The following is a 22,725-nucleotide window of genomic DNA, read 5'->3' as shown; positions in this document are numbered from 1 at the left end:
AAGGGACTCGGGGCGGTGTACAGACAAAAGCTAAAAAACCGTATACACAATAAAAATATATTAAATACCCCCTTAAAAACAAATTAAATAAAGAGTCTGTACAATAATAATAAAAATTAAAAACAGCTTAAAAAGTCAACCCCTAAAAATTTAAAATACCGGCCAGGAGGATTGAAGATTAAAGCTACAATTGGGCCAGGCCAGCTAATTGAAACAGGTGGGTCTTGAGTTTCTTGCGGAAGGAGCGGAGATCGGTGGTAGTTCTGATGTCGGGGGGGAGGTCATTCCAGAGGGTCGGGCCCATCACAGAGAAGGCCCTACTCCTGGGCGTCGCCTGCTGGCATTGCTTAGTGGACGGCACCTGGAGGAGTCACTCTCTGTGAGAGCGAATTGGTCACAGGGATGTGTGGGGTAGGATGCGATCCCGCAGATAGCTAGGTCCTGTGCCATGGAGCGCTTTAAAGGTGATAATCAACACCTTGAAACGCACCCGAAAAGCCACAGGTAGCCAGTGCAGCTCGCGCAGGAGAGGTGTTATATGAGAGTACCTGGTACTTCCCATGATTGCCCGCGCGGCCGCATTCTGGACCAGCTGCAGCCTTCGGGTGCATCTCAAGGGGAGCCCCATGTAGAGAGCATTACAATAGTCCAGGCGGGACGTCACAAGCGTGTGAGTGACTGTGTGAAGGGCGTCCCGGTCCAATAGGGGACGCAATTGGCGCACCAGGCGCACCAGCAGACATGACATTAGGCAGTATTTTTTACCTCTGCACATTACAGAAATGGGTATAGAAAACCCGATCCTACCAAGAAAGGGAGGCTACATATCTTTGTTGATGGTGTCTTGCCATTTCTGTTTTGGATGCCCACAAGGTCGCCAGCCATTAACTTCTAGATGGTAGGCAGTCTTGGTCACGGTAGAAGGTGAATCTCTCTGGCATGTCTATACCAGCGGAGTTTTCTCATCTTCAGTCACTGCACTGATTAATTATAATTGCTACACAAAGTTTTTCCCCTCTATTTTGATTACTTATTATTTAATAACCTTCCACTGATCCTGTTTGCTTAAAAACCTGGACAGGGCAGGACAGGACATTAGTAGAGCCTGGTTTGGATCTCTGCGCTGTGTGGATTGTGAAGTTTATTTTTAGCTGACAGCCATATAACTTTGTAAAAGAAGATAAGTAAGTAAATCAATAAGATGTCACGGTCTCCAGAATATAAGAGCATTCAGGCAAATTAACCTTACGTTGCTTAAAGAACACTGAACTCACGTTAGGCTAAATTTGGGCTGAATGGTTTGATGAAATTCCTATTTGAGTTCACGATGCTGAGGATTAGTTAGGAGCACACCTACACAGTAGTGGCTATCTCCATACTCTGCTTGAAATTTGAATATAGTTTCACTCAAAGCTTTTTTCTTATGCTGCTTTTCTTCATTCCATCTTCTCTTTTCAGGCTTTCTATCACCATATCTTTCTGATTAGATGCAACATGTGCTTCATTTTAGCTTTTCCCAGCTAATGACATTTCTTTAGTTAGCTAAGATTTTGCTGTGATTTTGTTTTCAGAAATTGAGCTCATTTGATCAGTGTAAGTTTTATTAAGCAGGCCATGTTTGGAATGTTTTACTATAACTTCATGCACAGCTTACAGTTCAGTAGCACACAAATTTCTCTTCTCTCTGGGTGAGGTACTACATTAATAGCATTACACTTCTAAAATAAATGTATCATGTGATTTGGCTTTACTTCATGGAATGACATCCAGTGCCTATTCACTATCCTGGGCAGAGGTAATTCACTCTTTATCTAGTGGGAGGTGCCCTTAAATACATACGAATACAACTCCTTAATGGCTACAGATTCAGGAGGCACAGGCTAGGCAACATTACTGTATTCAGAATCCAAAAGAATGAAGTAAAGATAGGAATAAAGAACCCTGATCTTCTATCATCAATAGAATCACCCTCAATCTCTTCCAAATATAAATGTTGAAAAACACTGGCATAGAGTTTTGTTGCCAGATCAGTTAGATCTACATATCTACTGTGCACTCTACTAAGAAATGAGTCACAGCTGCACAAAAACCTCGCAGGAGAGATTCTATAAGATGCTTTAGCAACTTATAGACTTTTTAATCCCTTTACTTACCCAACATTGAACGGAATGTCAGGTTCATGTGCTGTATTGATTTTTATTATTTCATTTCCTTGCTGAATAGTATGGAGATTCTTCTTTCAAAGAGGCATGAATAACAATGGCATCTACCGCAGTGCTGCTTCTTTTTAAGAGAAGGTGATAATTCATGATCCACTGTTGCTGCTTTTATTTTGTTTTTATCTCCAAAGTGTTCAGAACAAAGCAGCACTCAACACTTCATCCAATTCTGAAACCATTCAGTAAGCTAGTTTTGTATCATAAATGACTGCCTCAATGGGGGATTTTTCTCCAGACTACTCTTTTCCTCCTACAATCAGGGAAAAGAAAGGGATGACAGTATTTCACACTACAGAGATAATTTTTCATTGAACAAATCGCTCCTGACTTGCTTCATAAAGATGGAAAGCAAAAGGGAAAATGTTATTTAAATGTGTTTCAACAGTTTTTATTTATTTACTTTAGTTTCTTTGTTGCTAAATTCCTATAAACTCTAAGCAACTTACAGAGTGTCAAAATATAGAATGAAAAGCATCTAACATCAGCCATCATGCTGGCACGGCTCTCTAGAGTGAGCTAAATCTCCATATCTCTAGATGCATGAGCCTCTGTAGCTGGATTTTCTTCAAGAAATGGATCTTTAGCAAAACCCTTTTTTATATTCACACTTGGTCAACTAAATCAGTATAGAGAATTTTCCTAGGTACCCAGATCCTAAGCCATGAAAGGCTTTAAAGGTGAGTACTAGTACCTTGGATGCTTATGGTCTTGTCGAAAGCTGACAGAGAATATCTAACAGATTGAGAGTCTGCAGAATTAGCAGTCAAGCATCTGCCGCCATTCCAGAAGAGACGGACTGAGGGCAGTTGAAATTTGATTCGGATCATGAGGGGTCAAAGCTTGGCAAGGCGCCTTATCCAAGAACACCCATCAGCTACAAAGCAGTGAGCAAAGGAAATCTGTGTGACTGTGTGAAATGAGAGAGCAATAATCAATTCACATTGACATTGAAGCTATATAAATGCAATCTGCAGGGCCTTGCCCTTTTGTTAGAAACAACCTAGCAATTCTAGACTTGCATTCCTGTCCCTCTTGCTCCTTATCCTATATTTGGACTCTTAGCCTGTGAAATTTTGTGGCTCCAATCCTGGGCATTAAAGCACAACTCCTATGGCAGTAAATCTGAATCTGCTTGCCTTCAGTTGCTCCCAAGTGAACTTAAAAACAAATGTTCTCTATCTAATTGCTTATCCAGTTCCTGCAATGAATGTGTCATTGGTGTCAGATTTACTTTAATAATGATTATTACTTAATTATTCTTGGCTATAATATTCAAGCTTTTTAAATTTTATAGTAAGATTTAGGTTATATTGTCAAATTATTATGGGGAATATTCACTTCCTGTTTTTAAATTTACTATCTATAAAATTTTTATCCAAGTATACTAGTTCTAATAGTGCACCCTGTTGTTTCACGTATTTGCTTTGTTTACTTGGAACACATATGTATATTTAATCTTATTATATCCTTCCGTCTTTGATAAAAATCTAAATAACATCTTATTCCCAGCTTGCGATGAGAAATTTAGATAACACAACAGAAAAGTATTTAAATCCTGTAATTGACAAGTTTTGTGTTGGTTGACATAAGGTATTAAATGGTACTATGAAGTTAATTAACAGGTGATGATGCAACTACCAAAGTATCAGCAAATTTTGATGTACATATAGTTGCATGGGCAACTGAGGCTTCCGAAAAGTTTTCAAAGGGCAGCCCCATATAAAGTACATTGCAGTAGACTAACTTCAAGGTATTTAGGGCATATTTTAATCCTCAAATGTCTTGATATGTAGTCTTTAATGTAATATGTTTAAGTTCAAAATCAGAACAGTGATTCTGTCTCTAGTTTTTCCTCCTTGTTGGTCCTCTTGTAAGACTAAAGAAGGGTAAAGTTTAAAAAAGAGGAAATTGTATGTAAATGTAAAACAAAATCAGCAAAGGGGTAAAATATCCATTTGGATTGAATTCAAACACAACAAGACGGTGTAATCTAGGTTATGAAGAGAATTGTTACAAATGCAATCCCTGTTGTATCTTTGCCTGAAATTGTATGATGATGTATGATTGCACATGGAAATAATTCAGATTTCATATTACTTGAAAATTGTCTTCCTCTGTGATTAATGTAACAGAAAAAACAGAAACAATAAAACTCATAGATGAAGAAACAAAAGGCAAAATTGCCACTACTTAACACCAGTGGGAGTTTGGAAAGCAGTACAAAATGAAGCCAAGCAAATTATTTTCTATTATTTGGTTGTGTTTTTAGGCATTGATTTGAGCAGAATGGGTGAAGGACATGACACCAATGAACTCTGCTTGGTTAACAGTTCCTAGTGCTTAGATATTGCCCAGAAAGGGCACGTGCTGATTGATTGCAGCTCTCTGCAAACTCTGGATTTCTAACTCTAGCCATGCTTATAGAGTCTTGATTTCTAAATACAGATCTGAAAATAATTTAAAGATCCTGGATTAACAGTGAGTGCATTTTACTCTGGATTTAGAAGAGTTGAGAGATGGGAAGGCTGGTGGAAAATCCCATTGCCTGCATTAGATATCTGACTACCGAAGATGTTTGTAAAATTGAGTTAATGCTCCTTGGGTTCCAAGACCAAAAATTGCTTTGAAATAGGCAGAGATGCGTAATGCCATACCTCTTGCCACCTTCTGAAAAAGGGTACGTCTTCTGGGCTGACATGATAGCCCAGGGCAAATAGGTGTTTAAGTTAAAGGACCCTAATCGGGTGCTACAAAGTGTGTTGGAGTAGGGTGTCACAATGTGTGTTGTCCATGCCTCTTTATCACAAATCAAAAGTTTGTTCTAGAGATGATGCAACTATTTAATGAAGTTTCTGACAGATACAATGTATGTACCTACTACAAAGTTTATCTATGGATCCAAAGTATAGCACAGCTCTAATGTGAGAGTAGGGAATTAGGACAGGCAACTATGTGAAGTTTTGTTCAAGTTTAAATCCCATTTGTATTGAAGTTTTCCTATTCTCTGATTAGAGGCTCTGTTCTTCTGAATGGTCCCTTTTACTTCTACTCTGAAAATGTGTCTCAAGCTGGAGGGGGGGAAACTTTTAGTGTATACAAGACTAGTTAATAGCAATTAATTATGCTTTAGATATTGCAGGGCATGATAGTCAGAGCTTGAGGGCTCCTGATAAAGTAATTAAAAAGGGAAATGATGCTTGAGCAGTTTAAATATATTATTGGAATTGTGAGATTAAATTGCAGCCATGACAGTGATCAACTCATGCATTATGTATATAGCTGTTATCCAAACAGAAGCTTAAAGCAGATGAATGCAACATGATTTCATTCTAGAAATTGCATGAATATAGTTCTGAATGGCAGGGTTGAATTTCCATTCTCATTGGCCTTAAGGCACCTAAGGCCAGTTAAAGTGTGCTTCACATTGAGTTAACAGCCTTTATTCAACCTGACAGTGATTGGCCCCAAATGGAGACCCTTCAGGCTCTTACCATTTTCAGTAATCATGGTATTTGATTGAATACTGTGCTTGCATTGATTCTGAATAACTCCCTCCCCCAGGAGAAAATAGTCTTTCTGAGTTGCTTAGTACTTTCATCAAAGCCATTACATATTCAACTAGTGAATCTTTTAGAAAATGTTTTCATGATGTTGCAATGCTTATTTTTTATATTTGTGTGCAATTCATACTCTTACATTTTAATAGACACCCAATTATTCTGGAAGATATTGGGTGCATTGGGCTAGCTATGATCTGTCTGCAGTGAGAAAAGATTGAATAAGTTGCAGGAACAAAGCCAATTTATATAGGTATTTATTTGGAAGAGAGGAGATGAATTATGTATATTCAAAGCTAATATTATAAATCTGTTTCATATTTTCCAGTTTTCTGAATTGAGTAGCTTATCAGCCCCATTCCCCCCCCCCCCAAAAATAATAACATTTCAAGAGGTAGAGGTAAAGGTTCCCTCGCACATATGTTTTAGTCATTCCTGACTCTAGGGGGCGGTGCTCATCTCAGTTTCAAAGCCAAAGAGCCAGTGCTGTCCGAAGATGTCTCCATGGTCAAGTGGCCGGCATGACTAAATGCCGAAGGCGCAGAACTCTGTTACCTTCCCACCAAAGGTGGTTCCTATTTTTCTGCTTGTATTTTTACATGCTTTCAAACTTGTAGGTTGGCAGAAGCTGGGACAAGTAACGGGAGTTCACATCCATCACAAGGATTCGATCTGCCAAACTGCCGATCTTTGTGATAGATAAGCTCAGCATCTTAGCCCCTGAGCCCCTGGGGGTCTAAATTTAATTGTGGCCAAATTGTAATTTTTGTATAAAGAATTCTATTAATACCTAGAAGCATTTTGCATTTTACTTGTGGAGATGATTGAGTTTGGCTTATAGGATAGACAGCATTTCTCAACCATTATTTGAAGATGGAGAAAGACCTTAGACCTTTTTCTGTCAGAATTCAGGCCAGTTTGTAGTGCCAAGCCAGCATTAGTTGTACTTTTAAATGATCTTTGAAGGGCTTGAGATTATGATGGTATCTCCCTCCTTGCCTTTCTGGATCGCTCAGTGGCTTTTGATACCAGTAGTATATCATTCTGGACCTGTTTAGTGAGCGTAGAGTTGTTGGTTCCAGTTAGTGTCAATAGAAGGGATGCATGAAGCCCTAGGGTCTGTTCTATGTGGCGTGTCCAAGATCTCACCTCTTCTTTTCCTATTTAATTTCCATATGAATCCCAAGTGAGGTCATCTATAAGCCGTGTTGTACCACTTACATGTAGATGATGCTCAATTACACATTTCTATCCCAGACTGGTAAGAGGAATGCTAGATGAGCCCAACATAGATATGGCATGTACAGCGCAGTTTTCTGTGCCTAGGTTGTTGTATTATGATTATTTTTTGTTAGCCATCCAGAGTTCACATATATATGGGCCATATGAATTTTCTAAATAAATGCTTACACTTTTATGAAGAATAGTGACCATGATGTTCTGATGATCATTAAGATAACTGCTCATACTCAAGTATTTTAAGAATTGTGCTGCAGACATTTGAACAAGCATAGTTCTTCCTTGGAAGGGCTAAATACAAAGGATCACAGGCAACACATTACACACAAGTACATATGGTGTTTGTTTGGGGTTGGCAAAATTCTAACTGAGCCAGCAGAGAAATACTCTGGATATCCTTGCCAGGGGATAGAAAGAAGCCAATGTTCTGATGGAGCAGAATAGTTTATTATAACTGCAGTTGTTCAGATCATACCCCTATGCAATATTGCACACACAGACACGTCTGCCTAGTTGATATTGGGGGGAAGGCATTTGGAGCAACCATAGAAGTCAGAGAAAAATCTCTTAGTGACTCAAACCAATAATCAAGTCTGACATATTTACGCAGAGGTCAGATTTGGAGACACTCATCTGGCACACATTAGCTCAAAGGTTACCCTTTCATGACCCAAAGAGACTATGAGGGCTGTAACACCTTTAAAGGTATGTATGCAGAAACACACCATTTTGAATGTTTACACAATTGTGAAAGAGCACCAATAACGAATGACATACCTAGTTGAGATTGTAGAGACTCTTGAGTCTCTACAATGTCCTGCAGTTTGGGGACAGTGAAAAGGTAATTACGCACTTGGGTGGGAGTTACATTATTTTAAGAAACACAAGAAGTTGTTGGCCTCTTACTCTACATTACAGCAATAGAAAAGTGTTGCTGATCTCCCTGGTGTTCCTTTTTTCCTGTAAAAATTGAAGTTCGACACATTGGCTGAATCTGCTCTGCAGTTCCTCCTGTTAAGAGACTAAATGAATCCTAATCAGTGCTACAAGCATGAGCGGCAAAAAATACTTAGTGGACTTATTTCAGAGTTGGACTGATACCTGGGAGACCCAGATTATAAATTCCTACCATGACATTCAGCCTGAGATTTTTGGAACAGGGCCTCTCTCACAGGGTTTTAGTAAGAACAAAAAATGGGTGCCCTCCCCAAATAAAGGAAGACAAAAGGAATATATGATGTAAATCTGTCTGTTGAAAATTTACAGAAAGGTTTTATATTTGCCTCCAAATATTGGATGGCTTCCTTGCCAGCCTAGTTAAAGTTTTACCTTTGCCCCCATGCATAAATACACAATAGTTTGATGCTGCAGGTGAAACTGACAGAGTCACTGATGGATTCTTTCTCACCTTAGTTGAGCCCTTTAATCTCCCATTCTCCCCTAAAGAAATTATTGTCGCTTTATAGATTGAAGCCAAGCTTTCTATTTTCCTAGAGCATAATTTTAGAGTTGTGCTGTGACCTCATCTGAACAAAAGCACTGGTCTCCCTGTTGTGACCTACATGTGCCTGTTGGAGTCTAGAGATCTTTTTGTATGCACGAGGAATTATTCTCCTGATTACTGGTAATCATCTTTTAAATCAGTTAATGCTTTTCAGCCCTGTTTGAATTAACGCCCTGTAGTGATTAAAGGAAAGATATAGGAATAAGCCAGGAAAATTAAGGGTATCAGTGAGAAAAATGCAGAAGTCACCAAGGTGTAACAGTTAAGGTGTTAGAATAGGACCAAGAGTAATTCTCAGCCAGATCCTACTTTACTGTTATTGTTACAGGAGGCAGTGTAGGAAGAAATGCTATGCTCCTAGTACAATGTTTCCCAACCTTGGCATCTTTAAGATGGGTAGACTTCAACTTCCAGACTTTCCCAGATAGCATGCATGCATGGTGGCACATTCATATGCATACAAAGAGAGACTACAGGTAGTCCTCAACTTACAACCATAATTGAGCTCAAAATTTATGTTGCTAAGCGAGACAAGTAAGTGGGTTTTGCCTATCTTACAATCTCTCTTGCCACGGTTGATAAGTGAATCACTGTGGTTGTTAAGTTAGTGACATGGATGTTAAGTGAATCTGGCTTCCCCACTGACTTTACTTGTCGGGTCAAAAAAAAAGTGAACACTTGACCGTGGGACACTGCAATTGTTATAAATGTGAGCCAGTTTCCAAGCATCTGAATTTTGATCAGATGACTGTGCGGATGCCACAATGGTCATAAGTGTGAAAAACATTCATAAGTCCCTTTTTTAAAAAAGTATAAGTATAATCTTTATTGTCATTGTACTTAAATACAACGAAATTGGTTTTTCAGTGTGGTAACTTTGAAGGGCCACTAAATGAACTGTTATAAGTCGAGGACTACCTGTAAAATTTATTACTTAATTACACTAACTAGCCACAGTGTGCAACCGATTGACAGCCAAATGTGCTTGCCAGTGGGTGTGTCTCCCATTACAGCATCTTTCTCCTATGGGATTATAATTGGCATAGCTCCCAACTCATAACCCATGCCCCCACAGCCTGGGAAGGATGAAATCTGCTGATCTGGAGGGCTCTGGGATGAGAAAGTGGACCTAAACCAAGTATCTTTGTCTTAATTACTACCATAGATAACCAAGAAGGTGACACAGTTCGTGTTTTCATTGTTTTCTACCTCTTCTACAGCAACCCAACCCAATTGCATGTGTAGCATTCTGCACATAGGAGTCATATTGATTTACGGTGACTCCCAAAGTTCAACCAGGCAAAGCAGTTAAGGTAACAAGTTAATTAGTAAACAGGTCTCTGATTTCTCCTGGGTCAGTTAAAAGGGTAGGTTTCCCCCCCCCCTCCCCGCCCCCTGTTCATCTGGGCTGCAGATGAAGCAGCCGTATTTGGGTTTCCTTTTTGAAATAGACTGAATTTTGTTAGCTGTTTGAGTTTATTGAAATGTAAACATTTGGAAACATTTTTGTTGTGCAATTACTGTAAGGATACTTCTTATGGATTTCTAGAGAGAGAGAAAGAAACAGAGATGAAACTGTCTTGTGGTTGTTTATTTCCTCTCTCTCTTTCTTTGGAAGACTATTCTTTACAAATTGCCATGTTCTGTGCTTTTCATGTGCGTGCTTTGCTCAGGGAGCCAATGTGCAGTCTGGAATGTTGCAGGGCTTCTGACTGGATGACATGCCAAAGGGTGTTATTTAGTGACTAATTTGCAAGAGGAGGAGAAACTGAGATGTTTATTGTGGGAGAAAAGTACTTTGGGCTACTGGTGCAGTGCCGTTTGAAGGGCTGAGCGAAGTGAGCAGGGCACTCTTCAGACCAACAGACAAGCCTTTTTTGATAGCAACCATTCTCAAGAAGATGAATGTAGGAACATTTGTCTTTCTAGATAGATTTAAAAGCAAAGCATTGCAACATGTGGGGTACAGTTTAGTGATTATCTGGTCTACCAGAAAGACTTGCTTAGTTTAAAGTAAGTGGATTTATTTTATTTTATTTTTCTTTCTTTCTTTTTGGCAAAGAAGGAATGCTTGGGAGAAGAAACACATTGGTGGTTTGGATATGCTGCTTTTTCAATACTAAACAAAATTTAGTAACAGAAGGGATTGAGAAAAGTTGATCTAAAAGGTCTTTGCTTCAAAAGAATACAAGGCTGCATATGTGTAGATCTATAATTAACAGAAGGCTACTCACAACAATAATATATATTATTGCCTTTTTAAAGACAATTGAGAGGAGATGTTGTACATTTGCTTAGTTTCCAGTATATAATTAAGTTGTTGCAATATGAAGGCAAATTGTGTGATTGTATTTACTTCTGAAATAATAAGTTTGGTAGAGTTGCTAAATGCATATGTGTTAAAGAAATATAAAAAATGATGTGAAATACAGGTATATCTTTTGAAAATAAACCTCTGAGGAGATAAGGGATACAGAATGGAATAATTGAAATATGTAAACTGCAGTAAATGAAATACTTTATAGATGTATTATAGAATGCATGTATAACACAAAACACCAATTGGAAGGTGTTTTGAACTTTGTGCATGCTTATGTGTGCAAAGGCTCTGGCCAATTATACCAAGATGAATATTCATCTGGGTAGAATTGGAATCTATTGGTCATCAGGAGACTATTTTCTACAAGATGAACTTCTTGGAGGAACAATTTTCTGCCTGGCCAGTAGTTGATAATTCACCTTGTAATTGGGTATAGCTGTGTATTATATTAGAAGTAAGAACATCCAAATTGACATCAGCTTCTTAGCAGGTGTGTTGCAGATAACACACAATACACTTTAGCAAGGCTAGTGCACTGCAGGTAGGTGTCATAACTGACAATCGAAAAGTCCTTCCTTTGCTGGAAATTTATGTGAATCAAAGCAACATTTTAGTTCAATTAGTAAAACACAGAGTGTCATTCAATGCTAAAAAGGATTTAACAGACTGGTGAGAAACTGAACGTAAGTGGGAATTCTATATAGGTAGGCTATCCTGGATATACTCTCATTTTCTGTGCTCACTAACCTAATTAATTTGGAGGTATTGGTTTTTGTTGATTTTTTTTTAATGTATTGTTTTTAGTAATGTAGACCTAAAGAGAAATAAAGAAACAGTTGAAAGCCGATGACGATAATAACATGACCCTTACATTGGCATTTTTGAAGGAGTTAGGTTTAGCCATGGATTCTTTATGACGGGGGTCTCCAACCATGGCAACTTTAAGACTTGCTGGCTGAGGAACTCTGGGAGTTGAAGTCCACAAGCCTTAAAATTGCCAAGGTTGGAGACCCCTGCTTTATGAGGTGTACTTGAAGTAGATAGATGGGGTCTGCACAGTGCAATTTATAGGGAAGCCTGAAATGCTTATGTACACACCACAATTGACTTGAGAAGCTTGATTGTACTGCTTGATGTTTGTTTGACATAGTACTTCATATCCTGCTACCGCACCTTATTTCTTGCTTATTTTTGTACTTGCTGCAGTATTAACCTACCAGTGCTTAAGGCTACAAAACTTCACTTTGACCTTTGGCCAGAAGTGTCCTTTATAGGCTCCGGCTGTGGAAAGAAATTTAATAGGAACTGTAATTGTATATTCTGGCCTGGGAATTGACATCAGGATAAAAGCAAACTTATGAATGGGGAAGGAAGAGGTTGCAACTCTGTGTTTGGGTAGCAGTGCAAAGAATCTTGTGGTTGCTACCCAGTGGGGAACATCCTCTCTACATGTTAAAATTGTGGAAAGTTGTTTTGCTAAGTAAGATCACCATGCAGCATGCATCACACTCCAGTGGGGTGGATATTGTGGGGGTTTAACATCAGAGCACTGTGCTTAATTTGCGGATAAAATGAATCTAATACTATTCTCATTAAATAAAACATGTCAATAGTATTTGTAAACCACACATACAAATATCCAGAAATAATAGAAGGCACAGAATTTCTTCTCAAAGAAGTGTGATATTTTGCCACTCAGAATACTACTTGACTATTACATGATAGCTGGAAGAGGTCAGTGGGCTAAACTGACCTGCTATGAACCCACATCTTCAATACATGCCTAGATGGAAGTTATCCGGTATTTAATTGACTTATTCTGCTGAAAACTTACTCCAGAAGAGGATTCTTATTTTGTCAGCTGATATTTCCTAAATGGTTTTGCTTTTCAAACCCGATTTAAAAATGAAAAGATTTTTCCCCACCTTTCTTTCATGTCTCTTGTCTCTTAAAGTACACACAAAGTAACAGATGGCTTATTCTTGGGGAAGTTACCTAAAATGTGCATTTTTTTTAACCTCCGAACGGCAACAAATGGCTATTTGAAATCCAAGTAATGTGGCTATATTAATACATTTCTTTGTAGATGTAAAAATAAACTATGTCTCTTTGGGGAAGAGTCTTCAGTACTGTTGATATTTGGCATCAGTTTTCTTGCATGATCTTACTATTCTGCAGCTAATAAAAGTTTGGATAATGATAATGATAATGATCTTGTTGTATCATCACTGTCTATTGACCAAACAAGAACAAAAGCCTTTCTAAGTCAGTTTCTTTATCTTGCAGATGCAGAGAGAAATCTTCCCAAATACTTCTCGGCCAGGATCTATTTCACATCCTCCTCATGCACTTCCAACCTCCCCTCCTCCTATGGCAGTGCCACATTCAATGCCCCCTTCTCCATCCCGGATCCCATATAGTGTTAGGCCAGTCAGTGGCCCTGGCAATGCAACCATTCCCCGAGATAGGCTTTCTAACATCCCTGGACCACGGCCCATCTCACCGAGCCCAAGTGCCATCTTGGAAAGGAGGGATGTGAAACCAGATGAAGACATGGGCAACAAGACCCTGACCCTTTTCCGAAATGAGGGGCTGTATGCTGATCCCTATTTGTTCCATGAGGGCAGGATGAGCATTGCGAGTTCACATACAGGACATTCCCTCGATGTACCCGATCATATCATTGCTTACCATCGTAGTACAATGAGGTCTTCGGGCACTTACTGCACTCCTCCCGTGCAAGCAGAACTTATGGAGCAATCACTCTATCGACAGAAATCCAGGAAGTATCCTGAGAGTCTTTTGCCAACTCTGAGTTCCAAAACACCTCCTGCCTCTCCTCACCGAGTGGCCGACATTCGAATGATAGACATTCATACACACCAGGTGTCACCACACACCATTCACCTTGATAGGTCATCCCCCAGTCGACAGTCTCTCAAGAAAGATCCAGGGACTCCTGTCTTTGTGGAAGGGAAAGCTCGAAATGCTCCAGGTTTATCTGGCATGGCTGAGGTGGCCCCTGCCATTCCTGACAAGAAGGTTTTTGGCTATGGAACAGCAGTAATACCCAAAGAGAATGAAACCAGGTAAGATGAAGTAAGGTGCTTTGGATTTAAGCCAGACATGTATCTAGAATGTGACCAGTCAAGTGAGTGAGTTGCATCAGGCATTTGAAGAATCATCATTATGTCTGGCCTTTGACCCAGAGCAGAGGTTTCAAAAGATCAGTATAGAAACTATATCTTTCCTTTAGGTCCTGGAATGTATCTAATGCACATTCCAATACCTAAAATGTGTCTTTCAGCAAACGCAAACATATTGCTAACCATAGTTTGGAAATCACAACACTGGGCCAAAGTACAGATGACACGGAAGGTGGCATTTGCAGTTATGTCAAGATTTATTTATTTAATAGGAGATATGGAAGAAGGATTACATTTTATCTCCATAGCCAGGACTGTAGTTCTGTTCCACAGCACACATATTGCTATTGGGGTTGGGTAGCGGGTGGGAAGAGAGCTAAATTTACAGTTGCATGAGAAGGGGAATTCTCATTGGGATTGTAGGTGGGAAAGGAATAGTTAAACTCTCCCTGTATCCCCCTCCCCTCCGAAAAAATGGTTTCCCCAGTGTGCTTGCTTTTATGATTTTGTTATACTGGTGTAGTTGCAAGTGATACATTTAGTGATAAATTTATTGGCTAATGTTTACAAAAAATATGGTGGAGGCATATTTATAATCATCGTAAATTGTTTTACACGGTAGATAGCATTTAATGTATATTACACCAAATTAAGACTTCCCAACATAATATAAAGCTGTATCCTCAAAGAAAAAAGAAAAGCTCTATTTATAGAAATGTACTGTATCTTAATGGTATAATTCATAGTATTTCCTTCAATGTATATTTTAATTGTTTGTTAAAAAGATAACTGGGTTGTTTTTATAATCTAAAACTAATAACAGGAGAATAAGCAGTTTTATCTGATATTTACTTGTTGATTCAGCACTGAATCTTCATTTTCTTCATTATAGAGTCAAGATGGGATTTTTCTTTCTTGACTATAACAGTTGCCTATTCCAGCTACTAAAAAGTTCAAATTTATGTACAAGAATTTAGCATTTTGCTGTTTACTCATTTTGAATGGAAGTTGAAATTGGAGAAAGAGAATACTTTTTTTTTATTCTTACCATCCTTTAATTCCTTGATTTGGGGTGGACTTGGGGCGACTGGATGGAGCTGAGCATTTACTGGCCAGATGCCCTTCCTGACGCCTATGCAGAGTTCACTGCAGATATTTTCTCTTTGCGCCTGATAAATATCTGCCACTGCCTAGGATTGAACTCTCAATCTTCTGAGTAGGAGGTTAGCATCTTTACCAATAGGCCACTAGTGGTGAAAACACTTGCCTCCCACTCAGAAGGTCAAGATGTGGAAGAGAATACATTACCATAAACAATTTGATATAATATTTATCTTCTGAGAAAAAATAAAAACTATCTCAGAAATTATGAAGGAAAGCTTATGAATATTGCTAAAATACTCATTTACATTATTTTCAAATCAGTTCCTCATAAGACACAAAAGACCTTTTCATTCAGCGTTGCTTTGTGTTTTCAGAAACACATTTATACTGTTCAGTCCTGTTTATTCTCATTAGCAGAAAAGAAAAAAAATGTTGTATTTTTAATTCATTTACTGAAGCAAAGTTTTCAGGAAAGAGGTAAAAAACACTCAATATGGAGATCTCAACCATACATATGGTTGAGAATCACCATCTTTGGTGAAATGATAGAAGTGTTGTTCCAGGAAAAACAAAGTGCTTGAGTAAATTGAAAGGTAAATTTTATCGAAGTATTATTTCCATTTTTCTTCGCTCACCTGCAAAAGGGGATACAAAACTCCAATTTTTAGTGATGGCAATGGCCTAGGCATGGACAAATATATCTTTTAGAACAGGGATTTCCAACCCTGGCAACTTTAAGGCTTGTGGACTTCAACTCCCAGAATTTCCCAGAACTTTGGGAGTTGAAGGCCACAAGTCTTAAAGTTGCCAAGGTTGGAGACCCCCGTTTTAGAAACAAGGAGAATCAAACTGAATTTTAAATATTTAAAACAGTTGTTAGGTCAACAAGCTCCATTGGCATAACTGGCAGGTCTGCTGGCCAACTCTGTGGACATAACTGGCAGGTCTGCTGGCCAAAGTCTGCTGCTCAGCCATTAGACTGAGCCAGCCAAACCAGCAAAGAAGCTGCTGGTTGAGATGTTCCAGTTAACCCTATCTATAATATGCTTATTTAAATAACTTGTATGAAATAATTTGCTAGGATCACGGAAGCTTGTAAAAAAGTTTTTTTTTTAAAAAAAAAAACATAACACATCTGTTCCTGCTTTTGACTTTGGCTGAACATAAAATAACCAAAATATACTCTATGGAGTGAAAGAATTATTAAAATGTGAGGTAGAATATTTGAGGCATGTCACTAGAAAAGAGATAATCCACAATGCATGTTAATAATCGATCATGTTTCAGATGTTTCACTTCAATTTCATCCCTCTCCATCTTTGTTTGGTCATTTCCTTGTAGTTATTCCAGTTCAAAGATATTCCTCACTTATGAACTGCAGTATTTTACAAACGTCAACCTAAAGATTATGGGAATCAGAAGGTGGGGAAAAGGAAAGAGATTAAATTTCCAAAGCAGAGAATTTGATGGGAAGAAAGTACCTGCCTTATTTGGCTCTGAGGCTGCAGAATCAATTAGTGATAAGATCTGGGGTTGGTCTCCCTGCTGTTCTCATTTCTAATCACCAAAGTAACTTAATTCACACACAACGCTAAACCATTATGTTGTTTATAATTGTGTTTGAACAAGCTTTTCTGCTTTGCTTTTTATGTGCAAAAGCACTCCTATTACCTGATGTCAGAGGCTCCCATTTCAAACTCTGGGTGATTGACATTTTCCATACTTAGTATGGATTCCAGATTTTAAAATGTCATTATTAGGACATTATTGTGTCATTGGCTACATTATGGAATAGAAGGGACTGTCTGGGACAATACATTGTTTGGAGGCTTCCTTTAGAAATTGTCTGTGTAATTGCTTGTAGAGCAATTTTGTGTACATTGAATGCCATCTCTAGCTAACTCTGGCTTTTTGGAGACAATTGCCTCAGATCCCAAAAGTCGATCTGCTATTACAGATAGTCCTTGACTTACAGCGGTTCACTTAGTGACTATTCAAAGTTACAACCTCACTGAAAAAAGTGAGTTATGACCATTTTTCACACTTATGACCATTGCAGCAATCCATGGCCATATGATTTACATCCAGATCCTTGACAACTGACTCATATTTATGACGGTTGCAGTGTCCAGGAGTCACGCGATCACCTTTTGCAATCTTCTGACAAGCAAAACTAATGGGGAAATCAGATTCAATTAACAACTCTGTTAATAATTTAATAACTGCAGTGATTCACTCAACAAATGTGACAAGAAAAATTGTAAAATAGAGCAAAACTCACTTAACCAATTTATCACTTAGCAACATAAATTTTGGGCTCAATTGTGGTTGTAGATTGAGGACTACCTGTACATTTAACATTGTCTAAGAAGCTTTAAGCAAATCTTATAAAATTATAAAATGATCAGGAAGTTTACTTGCATTCTTATCAAATTGGCAGTGACAAATAGAGCTTCTCAACATAAAGACTTGTGGACCAAATGCCGCCCAGGGTAAACCTCTAGAGTTCCCTTTTACTGTGAGCAATGTTTTTCCAAAAAAACCTTTTGTAGTTGTGGTGCCTTTTCGGAAGATTCTTTGCAACTCAATCAATTTGCAACCTCAAAAACACAATGTTTTCAAGATTTTAATGCGATCATATAATGTAGGAAAGCAGTTTGATTAGCAGTGGTATGACATGGCAAATACAAAGCAGATATAAATTCTAGTGTTTTCACAGACTGCCAATCCCTTCAAAGCTAGGCCTGAAACTGACAGGTGTGATATTCTACAGATATGTTAAACACCAAGTCCCAGAACTCCTAGCTACCGTAAATTTGGAAGAGTCTTTAGGGCATCGGGTTCAACTCTAATTTAAAAAAACCCTACAAACTAAATATCTATAGACGTCTATTGCCAACCATGAGCTGAGGTTAACATCAGAGGAAAGATTAAATTAGTTTGTATTTATACAATACAATACAATACAATAGTAGAGTTGGAAGGGACCTTGGAGGTCTTCTAGTCCAACCCCCTGCCTAGGCAGGAAACCCTATACCGTTTCAGACAAATAGCGGTATAGGGTTTCCTGCCTAGGCAGGGGGTTGGACTAGAAGACCTCCAAGGTCCCTTCCAACTCTACTATTGTATTGTATTGTATTGTATAAATACAAACTAATTTAATCTTTCCTCTGATGTTAACCTCAGCTCATGGTTGGCAATAGACGTCTATAGATATTTAGTTTGTAGGGTTTTTTTAAATTAGAGTTGAACCAATTTGGTCCAATTATTTGGTCCAATTTGGTCCAATTATTTGGTCCAATTATTCTAACTGGTGGTGGATGGATGGAATAAGTGTTGTCCTGACAAACTCTCACTACATGTCAAAATATAACCTTTGTTCCTAAGTCAACATTGCTTCATTTCCCTGTTATTCTTTGAGAAGCTCTCCAATTAGACCGTGGAGGTACCTAATAATTATTTTTATTAGGATAAAAAATAAAAATTGAAAGGTTCATAAATATTGCAAATAGCCTTCTGCGAATTTTATGTTATTTTTGAGAAAATATCACCCATCTTGGTTTAATCAGAGCCCAATCTCTCCAAAACTAGTGAACATGTAAACTTGAATAGAAGATTGTACAATTGACATTCTAGTTTATGTCTCTATCAACATGATTTGTATTGTTGTCATTGTAAATATTAAAAAAAGGAAAAGAAAGGCCTAAAAAGTTTCCAGAAATGGGGAATAACCTTAAAGCATTGCTTAGATAATTTTAAGGTCCAGTGTGGAGATCAATTTAATGAATTATAATGACCTTAAGTTAAGTTATTTTTAGTTAAGTAAGACAGGAAAATATTCTATACTAAATATTACTGTATTTTTTTTAAAAAAGATATTGCCAATATGGATGTCTTCAAACCAGGTTCTCGGAAATATGCAGGTAGTCCTTGACTTATAACAGTTCATTTTGTGACCATTCAAAGTTACCAATGCCCTGAAAAAATGACCTGTGACCATTTTTCTCACTTACGACCATTGCAGCATTCCTGTGGTCATCTGATCAAAATGTAGACACTTGACAACTGACTTATATTTGTGGCAGTTGCACTGTCTCAAGGTTATATGATCACTTTTTACAACCTTCTGACAGGCAAAGTCAATGAAAAAGCCAGATTCACTTAACAACCATGTTACTAACAATAACTACAGTGATTCACTAAACAAGGGCATAAAATGAAGCAAATTTTACTTAACAAGTGTCTCACTTAGCAACACAAATTTTGGGCTGAATTGGGATTTTAAATTGAGGACTACCTGCATAGAAGTCTAACTTATGTTCAGGTTTAGGGCCTTCTACCATAGTAGTCTTCTAACTGATTGATTGATTGATTGATTGATGATATGTTACCATTTTAGTGTCACGTCTTAGTGACCACAGGGATAGATTTCTCCATTCTCACAACGTGGCCCTTTAGATTTCCCAATAGTACCTCCATAACTGCAGCAATTTAATCCATTCACCTTGCTGATGGTTGTCCATTTCTTCTGTCTTCTCAAGAAAACTAAGTCTTCATATCATGTGTCCAATGTATAATATATAGAGTATAATGAATAATTTTTGATTGTTTTAATTAAAAAAAAGCAGAGGTGTGAAAGTTCTAAATTTGAATCCTCCCTTGAATTTAAGGCCTAATCAATCTAGCCCATTATTGAAACTTCAGAAATGGTCTTCTTTTCCAAATTGAAGGGAACATTTTTACATGCCATCAGCAAAACAGTGAAGGCAAGAAGGAATAAAGGAAACAGTGAAAGTGGGGCAGAATAAATCTGCTTAAGAAGTAGGAAAAATATTCATAATTTGCTCCACCATCTAGAATGAAATTTGTTGCTTTGGTTCTTCCCTACTACTTGGGACTGACCATCTCCAACCTTCATTGGAAAGACAACAGACTTAAGGAACACTCCTCCATATTGCTCTTCAACATTATTTCAGATTTTGCATGATCTAAAACAAGAATGACAATGTTCTGTCCTTTCTTAATATGCTACTTAATCTTAGCTGACAGAGGCTACTTCTACTATGGTGCTTCATTCTTTGATCTCATAAGTTTTCATTTCTCAGCCTGGAGGAATTTTCATACCAACCTAAAAGGTGCTTCATTAAAGAGGAAGGTATTTTTAATGGTGTGCTACTGCAGCCAAGAAAAGTGTATTTGTATTTTGATCAGCAACTTTTTTATGTTTGACTTGGTGTCAAAACAGTTGAAAGCTCCTGTTTATCAGTGGTAGCCTTCAGGCATTTAAGCTTTTGGCTCTGTGATAAGAAGCAAGGCACCTACAGAGCAGTAATAGGATATGACCGGTACGCCCCGTATGGGCGTACTGCTGAGAGCACCAGGTACCGTTCTTGTACAGTGCTCCGGAGGGCCCACCCGCCGTCCTTACCTGTATGTAAGCCAATAGGGGCTTCTGTGCACGGAGTATACTGCACCTATGCGATGCTCCGCCGAGCAGCTGGAGTGTCGCAGAGCATCATGGGCAGTAAATACGCATGCATGTGCTGCGCGTGTGCTGCACATGTGCATGTGGTGGGCGCCTGGCCCCTTTGCACCGTACCAGTTGCGACGGGATCTGGAACCCACCACTGTTACAGGGTCAAACCGACCACTCTGTCTGAAGCCCTTTGGTTCTGATATAACCCTTACCTTGGGATGAGTAGCAATTGGAAAACTAGATCTCTTTCCTGTTGCATAGACAAACATGGTTATAAATCCATTTCTCCCTTTCCCACCAATCCCCTGGGAAACCAACAATGGATTGAAGGGGAGATCCTTTCCCTATCTCAGGTCTGGCTAAATTATAAGAAACAGCAGAATCTGTAGTTCAACCAAGATGAGAGAGGAACTAGAAGGCCACAAGTCAATTCCAGGATTAAAACTTTATGAAAGATATCAAGAGAAGAGGGAGAGTTCTACCTATAACACAGTTTTTTTAAAAAAATCCTAACATAATTATAACCATAACTAAACACCATTATTTCCAGCCTTACCTGAGGCAGCTTCCTCATTGAAGAGGTTAAGCAATTCCCTCTAGGCATATACTTGTGATTTAAAGGGCCAGTTACAGGACAGTTCACTACGACCACTGATCTGGATAGTAAGAATTGGATTAACAGGTTTTTCTATATTTCATTATTCCAGACAGTGGAGAGCTAGGTTTGATGGAACTCGAGTCCAAGTTGGAAATGGAACTTTTTTGGAGAGCATTTGGGACTTAATGGTTGATTTCAAATTGTTTTGTTTTTGGATGTTTCAGGGATTTTTTTTTTCATTATTTTGTTTGGTCTACAGATCCTTTAATTATTCCTATGGGATTGCAGTGGAGTATAAGCATAAATAACTATTGATGTTATCTGGTTTGGTAATGAAACATCTGCAAGAAAACAACCAAATGCAGAGATCACCAAGAATCCAAATATCAATAAATAACTGTCATCTAGTCAGCATCTGGATTTTTGCAGTCTAGTTCTGGTAGCCATATGTGAATTGCAGTGCAAATGCTGGAGACCATCGGGTTTAATTTAGAAAGTTCCAAGTGCATCTCCATTTATGAGGAAAGATTTAAAAAAAAAAAACCTCTGAGCTATGATCCTGGAAAGCCGCCACCAGCCAAACTAAATAAAAATGGTTAGGGATATATGTCAGTGCCTACCTTGCTCTATACTGGATCAAAACATTTTGTTCATCAGTTACATTTCTGCCACTATTTCTTCAGGGAGCTAATATTTTGAAGGTTCACGTCTGCCTGAACAACAATTTTTGACCGATCAAGGATTTGAATGAGGATTTCCCTACTCCCCATGCAACATTTTGACCATGACAATATTTGATTTCCAAAATTCAAATGATTCTGAACTATAACTCCCAGCATCCCCATCTAACATAGATGATGATGAGGAATTCTGGGAATACTTGTTCAGTAACATCTGGAAAGCTACAATCCTTAAACCCTTGGGTGTCAGGGTTGGCAAATACTTCTTTTCTGCTTGAGGCCTTGAGAACTGTTGGGAGTCAGACTAGATCAGGGGTGGCAAACTCGTTTTCATTGATGGCCACATTGGGGTTGTGTTTGACCTCAGGGTGGCCAGGGGCATGGCCAGCTCAACGTCATTCATGTTGGGGAGCGCCTATGGTGGCCTCAGTGCTGTGCCAGTGAAAACAGGCTTCTGAGTTCTGTTTTTGGCTGTGACAGCCTCCTGCAACCCTCTGCCAGGGAAAATGGAGCTTGGGAGGGCTGCCTGCGGCCATCCCGAGCTCCATTTTCCCTGGCAAAGGCACCGCAGGCCCGCCCTTTGCTTTTTCCAGGGCCTTGAGTTTGACACCCTTGAACTAGATAATTCCAGATTATCTGGTTTAAACAAGACAGCTTTAGAAGACAATAAAAGAAAATAGATGCCAATGAGTATGACTGAGACAGAACTAGTATTTTATCCGATATTGATTCATCTAAAAAAGAAAAGAGACAGAAGCAAATATAGAAGTATAACTTGGTGCTATGGCTGCTGTAGCTCCTGCTCAAACATCTTTCCCTCCCATACCCTGTCACTGAATGAGAGAATGGCATCATTTCAATACTATTCTACCTATATTTTCA

The 22,725-nt window shown here is 38.5% G+C and overlaps 1 protein-coding gene across 13 annotated transcripts in view; it reads left to right on the top strand.

Moving 5' to 3' along the window:
- Positions 1-22,725, top strand: part of KIAA1217 — a 255,677-nt gene that overhangs the window by 184,572 nt on the left and 48,380 nt on the right. For 12 of the 13 annotated variants that reach the window (XM_081969856.1, XM_081969854.1, XM_081969855.1 and 9 more), the window contains one exon: positions 13,126-13,928. In XM_081969856.1, the coding sequence (XP_081825982.1) occupies positions 13,126-13,928 (803 nt within the window). Of the gene's footprint in view, positions 1-10,345; positions 10,533-13,125; positions 13,929-22,725 lie in introns of those variants that run through there. The other variant, XM_081969851.1, reaches the window with a different exon arrangement.

Source organism: Natrix helvetica (genome assembly GCF_964273705.1).
Source record: "Natrix helvetica genome assembly, chromosome: Z".
Taxonomy (NCBI): Eukaryota; Metazoa; Chordata; class Lepidosauria; order Squamata; family Natricidae; genus Natrix; species Natrix helvetica.
This window is presented reverse-complemented; position numbering and strand designations above follow the sequence as displayed.